General features: G+C 39.0%; 5 protein-coding genes and 1 non-coding gene across 6 annotated transcripts; 2 read left to right on the forward strand and 4 right to left on the reverse strand.

The window, feature by feature from the left end:
• The first annotated feature begins 385 nt into the window (after nt 1–385).
• Nucleotides 386–5,438, forward strand: LOC125477714. Its single transcript, XM_048585126.1, has 13 exons — nt 386–793; nt 905–1,063; nt 1,297–1,380; nt 1,701–1,790; nt 1,930–2,022; nt 2,100–2,243; nt 2,580–2,687; nt 2,845–2,896; nt 2,997–3,027; nt 3,182–3,453; nt 4,221–4,559; nt 4,658–4,825; nt 4,911–5,438. Exons 1-13 carry the CDS (start codon nt 437–439, stop codon nt 5,132–5,134), a joined length of 2,121 nt encoding a protein of 706 aa, XP_048441083.1. The 5' UTR covers nt 386–436; the 3' UTR covers nt 5,135–5,438.
• Nucleotides 5,439–6,194: 756 nt separating this feature from the next.
• On the reverse strand, nt 6,195–6,313 carry LOC125477884. The gene has a single exon (XR_007258755.1). It is a non-coding gene; the product is annotated as a U5 spliceosomal RNA (small nuclear RNA).
• A 473-nt stretch (nt 6,314–6,786) lies between these two features.
• On the reverse strand, nt 6,787–8,510 carry LOC125477777 (protein PLASTID REDOX INSENSITIVE 2, chloroplastic-like). The gene is made up of 3 exons (XM_048585229.1): nt 7,910–8,510; nt 7,699–7,794; nt 6,787–7,189 (listed from the first exon to the last, which is right to left on the reverse strand). Exons 1-3 carry the CDS (start codon nt 8,138–8,140, stop codon nt 6,995–6,997), a joined length of 522 nt encoding a protein of 173 aa, XP_048441186.1. The 5' UTR covers nt 8,141–8,510; the 3' UTR covers nt 6,787–6,994.
• Nucleotides 8,511–8,647: 137 nt separating this feature from the next.
• Nucleotides 8,648–12,759, reverse strand: LOC125477776 (DNA polymerase lambda). The gene is given in 14 exon segments (XM_048585228.1): nt 8,648–8,909; nt 9,002–9,089; nt 9,398–9,465; nt 9,673–9,753; nt 10,101–10,191; nt 10,352–10,440; nt 10,736–10,789; nt 10,875–11,054; nt 11,331–11,393; nt 11,687–11,817; nt 11,910–12,156; nt 12,158–12,226; nt 12,349–12,486; nt 12,581–12,759. Coding segments are annotated over 14 exon segments (1,509 nt in total). The 5' UTR covers nt 12,692–12,759; the 3' UTR covers nt 8,648–8,810.
• Nucleotides 12,760–13,700: 941 nt separating this feature from the next.
• Nucleotides 13,701–14,445, forward strand: LOC125477715 (DEAD-box ATP-dependent RNA helicase 22-like). The gene is made up of 4 exons (XM_048585127.1): nt 13,701–13,910; nt 13,995–14,114; nt 14,224–14,289; nt 14,392–14,445. Exons 1-4 carry the CDS (start codon nt 13,701–13,703, stop codon nt 14,443–14,445), a joined length of 450 nt encoding a protein of 149 aa, XP_048441084.1.
• An 84-nt stretch (nt 14,446–14,529) lies between these two features.
• Nucleotides 14,530–16,250, reverse strand: LOC125477756 (UDP-glycosyltransferase 74B1-like). Its single transcript, XM_048585181.1, is given in 3 exon segments — nt 14,530–15,354; nt 15,520–16,058; nt 16,061–16,250. Coding segments are annotated over 3 exon segments (1,353 nt in total). The 5' UTR covers nt 16,152–16,250; the 3' UTR covers nt 14,530–14,631.
• Nucleotides 16,251–16,858: the final 608 nt, after the last annotated feature.

Here is a 16,858-nt window from a genome sequence, read left to right on the forward strand (position 1 = left end):
ATTGAGGCAAAGTGTATACTACATAAATCGTTGAGGCTAATTCATAAACAATCAACAATTCGTTTTTATTAAAGAACAGACATCTATTATCGATGTATTGTCAATTGATTTAAGTGAGATTTTAGTGTAGGGTTACGCTAAGTTTTGCGAGATGGGCGATCTATTCAAGACGAATAACTTATATGAAATAATATGACATGAAATGTCACGATCACATTATATTAGTATTATGTAAGCTGCTCTCCTAATCAGTTTTTGTGTATTTTTTTTTTTCATAAAACTGGGCCGTTGCCGACAAACCCCTATTTGCGACTTGTGTCTGTAGCGAGGCGGCCCAGTCAAAAACCCATATCCTTCTCTATCTGCTCTGCCTCCGGGCCCTGTGGCCTCTCTGTTTTCCGAAACTTTTACAATCCATCGTCCTCCGGTAATTGTGATGAACTGCTTGTCTCAAGTTTCGTCCTACACAACCGCCATTTTCAGAACCAAGTCCTGCTTCGTCGCGGCGGCGAGTTCTTCTCTATGCGCACCTCTTCCCTGGAGAACAAAATTCAACCGTCCGATTGGGATTAAGTCTATCAACTTAGAATCAACGAAATTCCATGTCCAGCTCTACTCCTCTCGAAGCGAAAGCAGCAGCAGCAGCAAGACGACGTCGCTTCATTCGCGGAGAAATTCCGGACCCGAACCGGTTACTGAACCGGAAAAAGACGCCTTTTATGTAGTTCGCAAAGGGGATATCGTCGGTGTTTATAAGAGCTTCAGCGATTGCCAGGCCCAGCTTGGTTCTTCGGTAATCTCATAATTTTATTTATTTATTTTTTTTTCTGGGTTGAATGAATTAAAATGTGGTTTAATTTCAATATTATTACCTATTTATTTTTGAATTTTTGAATTGTGGTAGATATTTGATCCTCCCGTTAGTGTGTACAAAGGGTACTCTTTGACTGAGGAAACTGAAGATTATCTCGTTTCGTTTGGACTTAAGAACGCAATTTACACCATCAGAGCTGAGGATTTGAAGGGCGATCTTTTCGGCAAGCTTCTGCATTGCCCTTGTCAAGTAAGAGTTCCACTTGTTACTTCTGTTTTGCAATTCCAAAAGGCGAAGTTTTTCGCCTTCCCATTTCGATATGAACTTGTAATTGATGGCATAGTAGTTGTCTGTGCGAGTTTTGAGTTGCTTTACTTGGTCTCAAGTGACATAACAATGTAATTTTGCCCAAGAGATGCTATTGTTTTTATGGATTGGCTTTGTAGTGGTGTAGGATTATGTTGTCGTCTTTCTCGTTTTAGGATCCAACATCTTCAAAAGATGAAACATCTGCGCTGGATGCATCCGAAAAGAGACCCCATGAAGTGCCTGGGTCGGAAAATGTGGTAAGTTCAGAATCATAGCTATCTCTGAACTGGAATACCCTTGTTCAAGAAAATGAAGAACAATAGATGTCTTCGACATGTCATTACTACCTTATTTCTGAAATTTCGAGTATCTACTGGAAAATTTGGTGTTTTTTTTCAGTGTTACTATTTCGTTATGTACAATAATGATATGTTATGTTGTGTGTTTCTAGCCGTTGTGTAATTTTTTTCCCTATTTATCCCTATTCAAATGTTAGGCTTGTTTTGTATTATTAATTGTTTTGGTTTTCATTGATTTGGCTGCTTTAGTCTCTACTACACATTTCGATGCTTTGCAGGAAGTAATTGGTTCAACTTCCATATTAGAAGATCAATTCAGAAAGCATGTCGAAATAGAACAATTCACTGAATCGCTACCCTTGGACACTGTAAGTTGAATATTTGGCGATGTTTGATGGTTGGAAAAATATTTCTATATTTTTTATTATTTAGATATTACATATATGAACTACTATGCCTCTTTTTGGGATTTCCTCAATTGATTTTGTGGTCATGTCATATTTTTAGGAGTCTTGTATTCTTGAGTTTGATGGTGCATCAAAAGGAAATCCTGGACTAGCGGGTGCTGGAGCTGTGTTGCGAGCTGATGATGGAAGTTTGGTAAGTATTTTTCCTAAGGGGTTTGTCTATATTTAAACACATGAAAAATCTTCTCTCTGACCATTCTTTTTCTGTAGATTTGTAAAATTCATGAAGGTCTTGGTGTTAGAACCAATAATGTTGCTGAGTACCGAGCTCTGATTCTAGGGCTAAAATATGCTCTTAAGAAAGGTTTTACTAAGATTCGTATCAAGGGTGACTCCAAGCTCGTCTGTATGCAGGTCTGTTAATGACCTTGTTATCTTATATTTGGTTGTCTTGAATTGTTATCCATTGGCGTACTTTTGCTGGTCTAAAACGGTTTTTAGCAAATTCAGTCACTAACCTGCATATACTGGTTGATGTTCTTAAATGCCAATGCCATCATCTTTAGGTTGCTCTTGTCTTGATTGATTTTGAAAAAGAAAATTTGATTTGATGCATATTCTGTTTCGGTCTTTAAGCTTGAAAAGAAGCTGTGTAGTGTTGTACTTTCTTAAAGGACCTTTTCTTCCTTATATGTAGTTGTCAGCTCCTTTTGTTCGGCAAGTGTGTAACTGTGGTTGTTATGGGAACAGGTTCAGGGATTATGGAAGGTCCGAAACCAAAACATGTCTGATTTGTGTGAAGAGGTGAAGGAACTGAAGGATAAATTTGTCTCGTTCCAGATCAGTCATGTTCTCAGGGTGGGTGAAGTTGGTTCTGTTTATATTTTGTGTTATACGATAATTTTGTGGGTTATGGGTTGCACTTCTTGTTAATTGCTCATCTGTCCCAGACCCACTAATTTACCACCTCATTGGGGATGGTTATGAAGTTTTGACATTTTCTTGACTTCCAAAGGAACAAAATTCGGAGGCAGATGCTCAAGCAAACTTGGCAGTCCGTCTTAGCGGTGAGGCTTTCAAATCTGAATTTTGCATTTATAAGGTTTCAATCTGCACACGGTCATCTGGCCAACCAATTTAATTTATCATTATCTGTTTGCTATGCAGACGGTCAAGTCCAAGAGGAGGAGTTTGGGAAGTAGTTTAAAGCATGGTCTACTGCTGGGTATTTTCGCGTTGATATCAAACAGAAAGTTAATATGATCATTACGAATTTTGTTGCTCGTTGTCCTCAAGTTCAGTGTTGGTGCAGGTGACTGAGCTTTTCAAAGATTAGACCCTGATAAGTTCAGGATCTTTGGCCTTCCAGCTGTGTGTATGACGACCAGTGTGGCTTCGGTGGTGCTTTGCTACTATGTGGTTCATGTGGCATTAATTAGCAGCACAGGAATGATTTCAGCTGAGAAACCTACCCCCATTCCCCATCTGCTAACGTTTCTATCTTTCAAGGTAGAGCCGGGGAGCGGCGCCCGCGGTCATATAACTCGTGATGCAAAGGGAAATTCAGTTTTGCAAACTCGCACCCCGCAAAGATGGGACTTGGAAGCCTCAGCATACAGAAAAGGTCAAGCCTAATGTGAAGTTCGATTCGCCTAACCAGTTATCATCCTTTCATTAAACAAAAGCAGATACAATGTGCTTTTCCTACCATTTATACGACGAACTATTTGCTTGTAATCAATTCATTTGTTGTAATTGGACAAAGCTTTCAACCTCAGGTTCCTTTCGATGTTACAAAATTCAGTGTTATAAGCAGGTACAATGTGATTTATCTACCCTATTTATATGTACAATACTTGCATGTAATCTTCTAATGTCCATCTCGATGCCTAAATAAATGTTTGTACATTCCAATTTGAGTACAAAGAGGTGAACATGCTGTCTGGCCAACTAGCTTAATTTACGGTTATTCCATCCAAATAACATTAAAGTGATTAAAATGATCGTCAAGTTAGACAAATAACATTTATGTATACTAACGAAATTTTACATTAAACTAATTCAAATCGCAAAGAAAGAGGATTCATATTTGAAAACATTTAGAAAAGCATATCCGTTTTAGTTAATGTAGCTATGTCTTAGTATACGAAAACGAACAAATTGAGTTAAATTTTGAAGCCCATAACTTTTCAAACCGCAAAGAAAGAGGATTCATATTTGAAAACATTTAGAAAAGCATATCAGTCAATATAGCTACGTCTTAATATGCGAAAACGAACAAATTGAGTTAAATTTTGAAGCCCGTAACTTGGGGACCAAGGAAGGCATGGCCCTAAAAATGATGCGAACCCTTTTTCTTTCTTCAATTTAGTGATGGGAACATAAACTCTTGAACGACAGCCGGTGCCGCCGCTAAAACCCCTCAAAAACCAGAGCCAAAGATGACGGCGGCAAGGCTGATCAGATTGCTGCCGAAACTTACAAAAACAAGAGCTTCACTTTCTTCTCCATCTCCTTCGTTTAAATGTCTATTTTCTTCCAAAACACCGTTTCCGCAGGACATCGTTTCGAGCACAGCTGCCGACCTCGCTGACATGGGCGAAGAAGAAGATGACGACGTGCCCATCTACTCTAACCCGACTGCTTCCGCGGCGGCGAAGATCATGCTACCCACTATCCTTCAGCCAGGCGTCGTGGTGTACGATGGGGTCTGCCATCTGTGCCATGGAGGTATTTCAGAAATCCCATTTCCCCTTTGAATTTCTAGGGTTTTCAATTTGATCCGAATGGGGAAATTGGGTCTTGGTCTGAAATGTCGTTGCAAACAGGGGTGAAGTGGGTGATCAAAGCAGACAAGTACAGGAAGATCAAATTCTGCTGCGTCCAATCGGAAGCTGCCGAGCCTTACCTGAGATTGTGTGGTCTTGATCGAGAGGACGTTCTTCGTCGATTTTTGTTCGTCGAAGGCCCGGGGCTTTACCACCAAGGCTCTACTGGTTAGAATCTCTCAGCATTAGCTTTAGATTATAGCGACCCTGTCGTACTCCATCTTTTGAAATTTCATTTGACATGATTCTGCAGCTGCATTGAGAGTATTGTCTTGCTTGCCTCTCCCTTACTCTGCTTTGAGTGCTTTCATGGTGATCCCGACTCCTCTGAGAGAGATGATCTATGATTACGTTGCCAAGCGGCGCTACGACATCGGTGGCAAGTCCGAAGATTGCTTGGTTTTGCAAGAGAAAGAGCTGCTGGAGCGTTTCATTGATAGGGAAGAGCTGATGGATCGAGCTCCCCCGGATTTGTAATCAGTTTTATGAATGTGTTACTTGGTTTCACTCAAGTGCTTTTGGAAGTGTCAAACTGAGTAGCATTGTCTTAAAATGATATATTACTCGTAATTTCGCGTCGACTGCACTCGGGACGCTAATGCGGCTGCCAAACTAATAACGCATTGTCGTTGTGGTGTCCCGATCTATCCACAAACCAATGTCGACAGGATAATATGGTTTCAATCCAGGGTGTCATGTTTTCTAACTTTTTAACGATTATTTTGTGGAATTGTATTGGGATTATTATGATATTATGAAAAATATGTAATTATCTTGAGCATTTTTTAAGAGTATTATGAACATATTTCTTATATTAATGCATTATTTTGGAGACAATAACACCATGAGTATTTGTCAAATTATTAATTTGTTAGAGAAAATAAAAAATGGTAGTACATGCTTCAAGAAAAAGACATAGCTACTTATGAAGATAATAACACCATATGTCATTTCTCATGCATAAGAATGACATGGGAAAATAAAATCGAGGATAGGAATTAGCGGGAAAAAAAAGAGGGAATTTTTTTTTTTCAGTTTTTTTAATAATTTTTAAGAGTGAAATGACTTAATTACCTTCACATGTTGTACACATGGTTTCACTTAACAGAAATATGGATGGAATATATGAAAAAATGGGCAAAAAAATTAGTTTGAGTCCTTAATTTTCCAATAGAAAAGTTCAAGGGGTAATTCGAAAGCTAAGTGAAAGTTTAGGGGCTAAATCGACAGTTTACTCTAAAGAAAATGATCTTGGGTTCCAAAAACACTTGAAATCCTTTCTATGTGCTTTTTCTAAGAAGCACTTCAAATACTTTTTCAAAATTTGTTTGCATTTTTACTAAAGATTGATTCCAAGAACATTTTTATTAAAAACGTTTTCAATTGTGTGAAAACACTTCCAAATCTTCAAAATACCATCTTAAAAGACCATTATTTTAAAAGACCATTACTCCAGACTTAAATGGAAAACTGGATAGAACCATTCCACATTGCACTAATCGCATTTTAGAAACAAACACTGGACTGTAATTGAAGGGCACTTTAAAGTTAAGGTACCCCTTAAAAAATAGGCGTATGCCGATATTAGCAGCGCGCACACGGTATTCTTTAGTAAAAGGCGAAAGAATAGTTCGCTTTGTGCACACCACACGGCTCCGTGATTGAAACAAACAGCTGGAGAAGCATTATGTAATACGTCTTGGATGGTTGGTGTGCTTCTCCTGATCGATGTGGGACTCCATTGCAAATTGTTTTATTCTTTGTTTTATCTTTCCAGACCCTTTACCCTGAGTTCGTCCAAGAGAGGAACTATTGGCAGTTGACAAAGATAAACATGATTGTATACAACTGGCGATACGAAAAATTAGTCATGACTAAGGTCTTTGCACGTCATTAAGTGAGAGTGGCTCAAGAATCAACCTGAAATCCAAGGCTAGAGTCGGGTTCTAGCTGGCCTTATCCAAGATACTCCGAAGTTTTCCAACGAGAACAAATCAGCGAGTGAACTCATTTGCGGAGAAAGATGATTTCGATTAAACTGGATTAAGCGTTTGGATTTACGAAAAACATTCAAAACAAATATGCGAATTTCAACACCGAATAATAGAAGATTACGGGACCATAAGGCAGAAGGAACAGCTTTTCATTGATAGACCTCAGGAACAGATTCACAGCATAATGTTGCAACAAAAGCAACTAATACACTTCCAAATTTCCCTTGCCATCAGTTTTGCAAGTACAACAGATACCAAAACTACTTGACCAACTCTATCATCTATCCTTAAACTAGCAAACTACAACGAAACAACCTTGCATAACAAGAGCTTGAGCTTCCTGTTAACTTTCATCACCGCCAGTCCATTCGTTCCAGTCCTTGTCAACATGATTTTGCGCCCATTTGATTGCCGCACGAGCTGCCTGGGGGCCTCCAGGTAATCCCCGTTCATTTAGAGTATCGGCCATGTCAATGAACGGAACCACCAAGAGTGTCCCAGGACCACCATACTCGGTGTGCAAGAAAGTACTGAATATCTGTCGACAAGAATCATCAGAGGGAAAATAGTTTAGTGCCTATACACTCCAACAAATCAACAGGAATCTTACCCCTAGAGATGATATAAAGTATCTAAAATCCATACGCAGCAGAAGCGGATTTTAAAGTATTTAAAATCTGTATGCAGCAGAAGCCACCTAAGAAATGATTCACAAAGTAGTTCTGTTATCTGTTATCCAGAGACCGTAACATGCAAATCCTGCATTTTTGTTCTGAATGAACTCTGCTTAAATCCTGCATTTTTGTTTTGGTCCATCGTCTCGGATTTTAATAAGTTCATCAAACGGCGGCCAGAACATTAGTCTAATTTAATTGAAATACCCAAGTTCAGGCCGAGCCACCCGAAAGACAACAATGTGATGAACATATTTTGGTAGCTATAACATGATGTAACATATTTTGGTTGCCATAACATAGACATTCAGCAATTTAAAGAGTCTAAAAAGATAGATTGATGCAAGTTTAAATCGGAAAGCCGTTGAAGTACCTCAGTGCATATGCCTACGATTTCTTCGACAGAGTCTTCATACATTTCTTTCTTGGAGAGCTTGTTCAGCAGATGGGTCCTGAACTTTTCTGTCTCCTGCACCCAAAAAAAAAAAACACCCAGAAATCGAATAAAAATCAAATCTTTATGAGAAAAATGACTACTAATTCTTAAAATTTTAAATAAAAAAAAAAAAGAAGAAAAATCTTACGGCATCAACGAAATCAGGAATTGGGTCGGGAAATTTGTATTCGCCCGCTGCTCTGCATATCTGGTGCTTTTCTGAGGACAAAAATGGCGAAGCAGAAGAAAAATGTATACTACTGCTTTTTGAAACCCTAACACTCGAAATCGAAGACGAAGAAGAAGAGAGGAAGGAAGGGGAAGAGTGAAGCTTAGGAGGAGGTAGTGATAGAAGCGGAGCTGCAGTTGCCCAGCTCATCTCTTTCCTTCTTCTCTTATCTAAAACCTCCACTAAAACCTTATGCCGTATGTACTCGTGGAATTGTGGGATTTGGATTTCTCACAAGGGCCTCTAACTGTTTCGAATTTGCAATTGAGCCCCCAGTCCCAAGGGGTTAATTTGGAATAAAGAACATGTGACTATTGAATTCTTTCAAGGAATAACAATATTTTACGAACAATACTTGACTACTTAAAGATGAGTAGGAACTATTACTCAAAATTTCTCAAAATTTTTCGTTATCAATTTATAGAATTTTATGTTTATAATTAAAAAAAATATTCATATTATAAATCATCCTATAAAGATCGTCTCTGCAAAAAATCAATTAAAACAAAGACCGTTTAGCCATCAAATTGTTTAAAAACAAATGAACGGTATTGATAAAAGCATTACGAATCGTCTATGTATTTATTACAATACATTGACTAAACGACCTTAATTTTAACGTATTTTTTGCAGAGATGATCTTTACAGAATGATGCATAGTATGAACAGTTCTAATCATAAGCATAAAGCTCTGTAATTAAAAAACTAAGAATTTTGAGTAGAAGTTCTTACTCATCTTTAAGTAACAAAAGAGCTACACGATTTACAAGGGATCCTATGTCAACAGGAATAAACAACTCGTACAAAACATTTACACATTTCACAGATTTCTCTCTTGCGGTTCGAGCCAAGGAAACCCGAGGAAATCAAACACCTCCTTTTCTGTATCAAACTTCAAGCTTGCGCTAGCCCTCGCTCCCTGAAACAGAAATGATACAAGCAGGCACTAAGCGAACCGTGAAAGAGATGCAAAGTGTGGTCGAAAGATCCCAAAAAACAGCAGGCCTTTACCCGTTTACCGCCAGAAGAGCCCTGCGTGGCTGGAAACAGCCCTGTGTCATCAAGCCGGAATCCTTTAGATTCAGCTAGTAATCTCAACCTGCATTCATAGATAGGATTTACAAACTTTTCGGCTTAGCATACTTGCGAATGACAATTACCTTAATATGGCACATCAGAAAACAAGGATTCAAATGATAATTGTATACAAATACTGCCCAACGGGTATGAGAGAAATGATACGGAGAATGTTCTCGAAACCATGGCGTCAATGAGTCCTGAACATTCTGTTTATAGAACTACGAGACTAACAAATCAACAATGTTTCTTCTTCCCTCTAATTTGAGCATGCTTCAAATATGAGAAACTATGCTTAACATAGTGTAGAAGTCAATAAAGTAAACAAACCTCCGATTCAATACATCATTCCCCGTCCAAGCTATTAGTCCAAAAGCATATATTTCCCGTGGGTAGACCTATAAAAGCAAAGCATGTAGTATAAAAACAATCACCCAAAGCAGGCCGTTATGCCCCCAAGAGGAGGGATATACTACAATAGTGTAAGTGTACGAATATGTGATTTGAGTGCCTATATTACCGTAAGGCGATAAAATTTAGAGAAAAAATAACTGCTGCTAAATGTTTCTAGTAATGAAAATGAAATAAATATCACCAACAAAAACCTTAAGATCTATGCGATGCCGCAGCTCTTGTCCAGGATATGTGCAAAGCCCGAAATATGTGTCGACGCCAGAATCAGTACCCTGCTCACGTTATTGAATAAAGAAGTTAATGCAAGCAATTATAAACCACGGAAAGTGCATTATAATAACATGGAATAATAAACCAAGAAACACATTAGGGTTATGCAGACATTACATTGGCTATGCTTTCTGAAGTCAGATGATTCTATATTAAAACAACTAAGACACGTATAAATACTTTTTGCAGCATTTGACTCGACACAAACCAAATCTTCTTACAGTTACCACCACTCAACTAGTAGGTGGAAACCTGAATTCAGTTTGTAACCCCGTGTCTGTAACACTGACATATGTACATTGCTAAGTCGTGAAAAGAAACGCATAAACAGAGAAAAGAATCATGTTACCTCCTCACTATGGGTACTGAAAACCAAATCCTCCCTTAAGAACTTCATATCCTTTAAATGCTTTACAAACTTTGGTAAAAAGCCTTTGTGACTGAAAACACAGACCAAAGTACGTCAAACTTTCCAAAATTAAAACCAGGAACTTGACTAGTATAGTAAGAAAACGACTACATTATGATCTTAAGAAACATGCATATCAGTATTTCTTAGTGCAAAGAAAATAAAGGGATGAGAAATTACGGCTTTCATACCTCATTCCATCAGGATGCGTAATTACAACATCCAGATCCCCACAAGAAGCTTTCCCACGTCTGTACGAGCCTCCACATACAATGACCACCTACGTGTAGTACAAAACTTAAGGCCACAAACTAGAATGGAAGCCAATGCTGTAATTGTGTGCAAGACTAATGCTTTTAAGGAATGCGTCAATGGCTGTTATATTGATCCACATAACAGTCGTACCTAAATAAGGGATTATAAAAGCATAGATTCATTTGGCTCAATTAATTCCACAATATGGCAGCTGTTTAACACCAGCATGAATATGCAAACTGAAGTTAAGTTCATTCTCTCTATTACACCAGTTCTTTGTTGCCTCACATAGAAGTTGAATCAAACGTAATTATGCTTACCCCAGGCAAAACTTCCTCTCCGGCTTTCTGTAGAAGGCGCTCCATCTCTTCAGCCTGTTGAATATAAAAAGTACCAATTTTTGTGGGTAAAAAGAACTCAAGTCAGCATAGAAATCAGGAAACATCATTATAATTAGACCTCGTGACGTGGGATCCTCTGTTTGATATCATCATAATATTTTAACCCCAACCTCTGTGATTTAGTTAATGAATCTTCATTCTTCAAATCATCTAATGTGCGGTATCCTTTCTCGTATAATTTCAGTGCGGTAGCTGGACCAACACCCCAAATTTCCTCAAATAAGGCGATTGTTCGTACCTGCAATCCATTAACCGAAAGGAGAAACCAGAACCGTCAATACAATAACGAAATGAAGTTGTGGACTCGGAATTAGCTCAAATATTGCGTTTGATATAGATGAGATATAACATCTCCTTATCATATATACATGTATGTATATTACACACGTACACACCCATAAACATAAATCATAAGTGAAGTAGTGTATTTACAATTTATATGACATAAGAGTTCAGATTTCAAATTAGCAGCATAATACTGAAATCATAAATTTACTGAGGATCTTTCCAACACCTTTTCATCTGTTTCAAAGTGCTCCAACTTGGATAACTTCCCAGTAGTCACGATCTCCTGAATCTGCAATCACAGATCAACAGCTTCTGTTATCAAGTGGACAAACTAAAAAAACTCACCATTCCACACTGAGAAGTAATCTGCATATTCTCAGAATAGGAAGCTTGAAGTTGAAGACTTAAACAATTTCTCACCCTAACAATCCGTTTGTGATGGAAACATTGACCATATTTCAGAAGGCTCACGGCTTCACAAAAGACACCTAGTGACATGTACTTTGCACAAACATATTCAAAGATTGAAATTAAGCTAATATATCCTCCTCATACAAACCTATATCATGCGCATTGACTTACATGATCTTGCATTGACTTTCCAATGTTGGGTAGGTCCTTAACTTGGTCCATACTTTGAATCTTGAAAGGTAACTTCTCTATAACCGCTATAGCCTTGTAATAGCTAAATGATCTTCGGTCATCACCCAAGGCTTTAATTTCAACACATGAAACAACCACACAACATCAGAATCCTGAAGAACCAAAATGCAAAGCAAACAAATAGATGTTACATAAGCCCCACCTCTATATATATTGATAAGTTTCCCGAAAATCTCGGTTATGTTCCTATTTAAATCAGGTGGGCTGTAGGGCACGGTTGATTCCAATGCTGCAACCTGATCCTTATTTGGGGCTTCGTGGGTTTTGGGTATTGAGGTCTGAACCGACTCATCACCAGGAGAAGATGATCTTCTCTTTTTCGGTTTTGGTATTTCGTCATCACTCGAAACATAATCACTGGAAGACTTTTCTGCTTCCAATTTTAGAGGTATACAAATCCTCAGACACCAATTTTCCTGAGCTCAAGCTGTCCTCAAGCCACTGATAAACTAAAACACTCTGCAAACCACCCAAAGTTTGGAACTTTGAAGAATTATTATACTGCATTACACTTTTCAAAAGTACCCAATTGAAAATTAATTACAAAGACTAGAAGAAATCAACGGTGAATAATTACTCACTCCTTTGAAATTAGCCAATTTCTCACTGCCCACTCGTTCTAAGAGGGCTTTTGCGCTCACAGCAAGTATGTGAGTGACCTTTTTGGTTAAGTGTTCCTCAATGGAGGCCCCCATTTGGACCAATTTTTGCTTCCAAATCTGAAATCTTATGTACCAATTTCTCAAAACATAAAGTAAGAAAAAAAAAAAAAAAAACATGGGTTATGGAGTGGAGAAGCTGTGAGTTTCAGACCTGTAAACGGCGACTCTGAACGCCGTTTTCGACTAAGAAGACGACCATTCCGGCGAACATTCCCTGAGGATCGGACGGCGGACTTTGATTTCTGGTTGCCTTTGGCGCCATTACTTTGACTTGGTCACGTTTATTCTGGCTGTTTCCAGGGCTTCTACAACAAAAGCCGTCGGGAATTTTACAGTTTTTACTTCTATGGGATTGGATGCGGTCGTTATCTAAGAACTTCCTGATCGTTGGAGGACACGTGTCACGGAGAAGACATTTGGCAATCAAACACCAGTTCTTCGTTTTTGATGGGTGGCAATCAGGTGAATTAAGCCAGGATGGTGTTTTTTGTGTTCATGCCATTTTTTTTATTATATTTGTTATCTTAATGGGTCGTGTCGTGTCAAATCTGTTATTTTAACAAGTTATTGACATGTGACCCAATAAACCTGATTTGTTAATGAGTGTGTAGTTTCGTGTCGGGTTTACAAATCATTCAAGAAATTGGCATACCTCATGTCTAGATCTGGCAACGATATCTTATCGTGTTTTTAATGAATGATTCGATAACAACCAAAGAGGTTAACGGTTTACTCAATAACGACCTCACTCGTTAACAGTTTACCCGAGAAAGACCCCACTCTTTAACAAATTGACCCGAAACTCATTATTTTCGTATCGTTTCGTATCAGATTAACAGATCGGGTAAGAAATTGCCAGGTCTAGTAATAATGTGTTAGTGAAACTCAAAAAGACTCAGGGGCAATAATAAGGAACAAACATGTTCCTTCATTTGAGTACAAACTCTAATATCTCTCCCACTTCCTTCCTCTTATTTAAATAGCTACGGTTAAACCACGTTAATATTTTGTATTGATTTTTTTATATAGAGAGAAAAACAAAACGAAAATTGTGAGAGAAGGGATGAGAAGGAGATAAAAATAGAAAGGAAGATAATCCTGCTCCTCCAAAAGTACTCATTTGATTAACGAATGATCCAACGGACCAAAATGTATCACACGTTATCCAAAAGTACTCATTTGAAGTTACTTTTGATACTCAGGTGGATGAACTTATAAGGGATGTGAAACATGGAATTGAGACGAGATCAGCTTCTGGTCAGTGCCGAACAATGGTGTTTGCAAATACTGTTGAGGCTGTGGAATCGGTAGCAAAGATATTGAAGAGAGCTGGAATGGAATGTTACCAATACCATAAAGATTGCTCCTTGGAAGACCGTGCAAAGACATTGGTTGATTTTCAAGAGAAAGGTGGCATTTTCGCATGCACTGATTCTGCCGCACGTGGCGTTGACATTCCAAATGTATCACACGTTATCCAGGTGTGTCTGAGTTTTTTATACTGTTTCAAGTATTCATCGGGTATTTATTAGCATGAAACTCTTGGCATCAATTACTCATTTCAGGCGGGTTATGCTACTTCCGCCGTGGACTTTATACACAGGGTTGGTCGCACAGCCAGAGCTGGTCAGTATGGACTTTTGACTAGCATGTATACGGAATCTAACCGTGACCTGGTTGCTGCAGTTCGTCGGGCAGGGGAACGGATCTGCCTGTGGCAATTATAAAACTCACAATTTGAAACAGATTGGTTATTACATATGGGGCTTGATTCTATCATTCTTGATTTTACAGCTGCCTTGCGAAGAATCAAGGATTCATCAGCTAATGTGGAGAGCGTTCTCGCTTAAGAATGGCAAGGTTAGTAGAATACAACTTGCATCTTAAATAACTTCATTATGATTTGAGTACATATTTGTTATGATATAAGGGATGGGACTGATTATATTTTTATACTTGTAGTATGTCTGCCGAAAAATCACACTCGTAGATGTTGATGAGGATGTTATAGCATAAGAAAGCTAGGTTGCGACGAAACTGATGTAAAAAGAAGCACGCGCAATTCATATTCATAGATTTTAAACTTTTTACAACAATGATATTGACGAGTGAATCTTATGATCCATAAGAAAATAAGCTCGGAAGAAGCATAAACTAGTTTAATCTGTGCCGTTCATAAACTCCTTTGCTTCTCCATTCTTATTAGCAAGCCGCAGATGCTCTAGCAAAATCACCAATGCTCTTGTTAGAGCTCCCCCCTTCACTAAATTCTTTCTTAGCCATCTCCCGCCATTTACTCGAATTCTTCTTAATGTCTTTGCTTCTCTCTCCCTCCATTACTTCCTTCAAGCACCCGACAAACTCTTCTTTCCTCACGACCCCCTCCTCGTCTTCCTTAGCTCTCACTCCAACCTCCCATATCTCCTCCACAAACTTAGCATTAGTCAGCTGATCTGCCCACTGCGGTACAGCCACCATCGGCACCCCAAGGCTGAGCCCTTCAAGTATCGAATTCCAACCGCAATGAGTCACGAAGCACCCAACTGCTTCATGTGCCAGCGCTTCCAGCTGGTTGCACCATGTCACAATCAAACCTTGTTCCTTTGTCGAGTCGACAATTCCATCGCACAGCTTACTGCGTTCTGATTCTCTTATCACCCACAGGAAATGCAGTCCGCTTTCTTTCAATCCCAGTGCCAACTCCTCCATCTGCGTCGCGCTCAAAGACACCATGCTTCCGAAGGAAACATACACGACCGATTTGGGTAGCTTTTCTTCTAACCATTTGGCGCATTCTTCGCCGAGAGGCTTCCATAGGCTTGCTCCATATCCTCTATCCCCCTTAATCTTCCCATCCAAATACGCTGAAGGCACCATGGGGCCAATCAACTTCACAGGCCAGAGCTCTGATATTCCTCGCGCAGCCTTTCATTTTTTAACATAAAATCAATACTTGCACTCAATGTTGATAGTATGACAAGAAAACATGCGTATGTTTTCCGTTAACGATAAAACGACAGAATTTGGTATGATAATATGACATAATCGTTTGACAAGAAACATAAGTTAAATTATCTAGTATTTGCTTACCTCGCCTTCGAGTGCTTCAAATGTGTTTGCAAAGATCCAATCAGCCTTGTCCAAGTTAGGATACTGATTCAGCTTCATCTTCAAGTAAGCCGGGTGACTATCCGGCTTCTTAAGAAAGCTAGGCAGGTCAGGTAAGTTGAGCGGAGGCAGGCCAGGAACCAACAAGGGCATGTCCTCGAGCTTACACGGCAGTGAAATCAAACCGCGATAAATGTACGAAAAAATGACGCACACAGTCGCCGAGTTGGTAAAGAATGAGGCTCCATAGACGCCATGTTTCTTGGCCACGTCAAGAGCCCACGGCAAAAATGAATCGCACACAATACAGCTGACAGGGAAATCGGAGCTTTCATACTTTTGGAGGAGCTGCGATAGGGTTCTTGAGCCATTGGTTTTGAATGACTGAAGGAAAGTGTCCTCATCCGCTGCTTGAGCAAAGCCGGCCTCGTCGAACCCATCAGAGATGGGCTCGACGCCAACGTTTTGGACACGAATGGAGTTGAGAGTGTAAGTGGTGGTTGCCAACGTGGCTTTGACGCCTTGGAGGCAAGGCGTTTTGCAAACTGCAGGAGAGGGTTGATGTGGCCTTGGCTTGGATATGGAAGCACCACAACATGAACCCTCCTCTCCATTTCTTCGCAGCTTTTTCTTGCATCCAACACTTCGTCACTATTTGTAGGCAAGAAAATGATGGCAAGATGAGCATTCAGATGATGTTGGGTTGAGAACGGAAGTTATTGTGTGGTCAGTATTAATTACTACGAGGTTCGACTGTATAATTTTGATTCCGTGGTCGGCATAAATACGTAAGTCTGTATTCCTTGTTTAAATCAATACACTCTTGAATTTATAAGGGGATGGTCATGGGTAGACCTGATAAACATACATCATGCATGTTATCTAAACGTATTGTGTCATGTTAAACTCGTTATCTTAACGGATTTTTAATAGGTGATTCGATAACAACATGATTCGTTAATAGGTCGTGTTGTTTCATGTCAGGTTAATGAGTCATGCATGAAATTGTCATGCCTATTGTATAGATCTAGCGATATCTTATCATGTTGGCAATCCGATTTATTAACGAATTCTTAACATGTTGACTCAAATCTGTTATTTTCGTGCCGAGTTAACGGGTCGTGTAAAAAATTATCAAGTCTAACAATGAAGTTTTGGGAAAAGGCGGGGAATGGGGCACGAGGGATTTTTTTTTTTCAAACTTTTTTTGTTTTATTTTACTTCTTTTTAAGTTCTTATTTTAATGGTGACTACCATATGCCACGCAAAGTGTGTGAAGCTTTTTTTTTATTTTTTTGGACAAACAATATTATCTATACCA

This window comes from the organism of the source record quoted next, unplaced genomic scaffold (assembly GCF_019419815.1).
Source record: "Pyrus x bretschneideri cultivar Hongxiangsu unplaced genomic scaffold, Pyrus_bretschneideri_v1 Contig22, whole genome shotgun sequence".
Classification (NCBI taxonomy): domain Eukaryota; kingdom Viridiplantae; phylum Streptophyta; class Magnoliopsida; order Rosales; family Rosaceae; genus Pyrus; species Pyrus x bretschneideri.